At 53.9% G+C, this 1,179-nt stretch overlaps 1 protein-coding gene across 1 annotated transcript in view; it reads left to right on the top strand.

Annotated features, from left to right (window-relative positions):
• The window catches only part of dqx1 (DEAQ box RNA-dependent ATPase 1), a 12,008-nt gene that overhangs the window by 7,247 nt on the left and 3,582 nt on the right, over positions 1 to 1,179 (top strand). The window contains exons 9-11 of the mRNA XM_008424832.2: positions 151 to 276; positions 353 to 543; positions 608 to 822. Coding sequence (XP_008423054.1) covers positions 151 to 276; positions 353 to 543; positions 608 to 822 — 532 coding nt within the window. The remainder of the gene's footprint in view (positions 1 to 150; positions 277 to 352; positions 544 to 607; positions 823 to 1,179) is intronic.

Genomic DNA, 1,179 nt, shown 5'->3' with positions numbered 1-1,179 from the left:
AACTAAAGAGCTAGCACCGCTAACTAAAGAGCTAGCACCGCTAAACTAAAGAGCTAGCACCGTTAAACTAAAGAGCTAGCAACGCTAAACTAAAGAGCTAGCACCTCTAACCTGAACTACTAAGCCTGAACTGAACTGTTTCTGTTCCAGCTCCTTCCTGCTTCCTGTCTCCTGACCCCAGCAGACAGGAAGCTGCGGTCTCCGCCTGGCGCCCCCTGCTGCACCCGGAGGGCGATCACCTGACCCTCATCAACGTCTACAATGCCTTCCTGCAGCGTGCGTCCCGCCGCCGGCCCCCAGGTCCTCTGTCCCGGTGCCTCGGTCTCCTGACGTCCCTCTGTTGTCCCCACAGATAACGAGGACGAGGCGTGGTGCGGCGCCACCTTCCTGAGCCACGCGGCGCTGCGGCTGGCCGGGGTCATCAGGGCGGAGCTTCTGGAGGTCATGCAGAGGATAGAGCTTCCTGTTTCCCCGCCCGCCTTCGGTTGCCAGGACAACTGCACCAACATCAAACGCGCCCTCATCTCAGGCTTCTTCCTCAAAGTGAGTCCAGCCTTCAGAAGCCCCGCCCCCTTCATCACCTCCCTGACCTCCTCCTCTTCCTCAGGTGGCTCACGATGTGGACGGATCCGGTAACTACCTCCTGCTGACCCACCGCCACGTCGCTCACCTCCACCCGTTCTCCTCCTACCGCTGCCGGCAGCCGCCTCCCAGTTCACCTCCCAGTTCGCCTCCCAGTCCTCCCAGCTGGGTCCTCTACCACGAGTTCACCGTCTCCCGGGACAACTGCATCCGCATCGCCTCCGAGGTTCACCCCCAGATGTGAGTCTGAGTCTCTGGCAACTTTATTCCTCACAGGAACACGACAGAGACGGAGCTACAGATTAATGAGGAGATTATTCTGTCAGATAATCTGAGGATTAATCTGATAATCTGATGATTAATTACAGCTCTGACTGTGTTGATGTTTCAGTAAATGGCCTTTTTAGAGTCTGTATTCTGCAGTTTTTACAATATTAACATAATTATCTACAGATGTCAGCATTACCCTGCTAGGTTTATCAGTAGCATGCTAGTTTGATCGTTAGCATGCTAGTTTGATCGTTAGCGTGTTGTTTGATCATTAGCGTGCTAGTTTGGTCATTACCATGCTAGTTTGAGCATTAGTATGCTAGTTTG

Source organism: Poecilia reticulata, linkage group LG12, assembly GCF_000633615.1.
Source record: "Poecilia reticulata strain Guanapo linkage group LG12, Guppy_female_1.0+MT, whole genome shotgun sequence".
Classification (NCBI taxonomy): Eukaryota; Metazoa; Chordata; class Actinopteri; order Cyprinodontiformes; family Poeciliidae; genus Poecilia; species Poecilia reticulata.
Note: the sequence above shows the minus strand (reverse complement) of the source record. Positions and strands in the feature narration are given on the sequence as shown.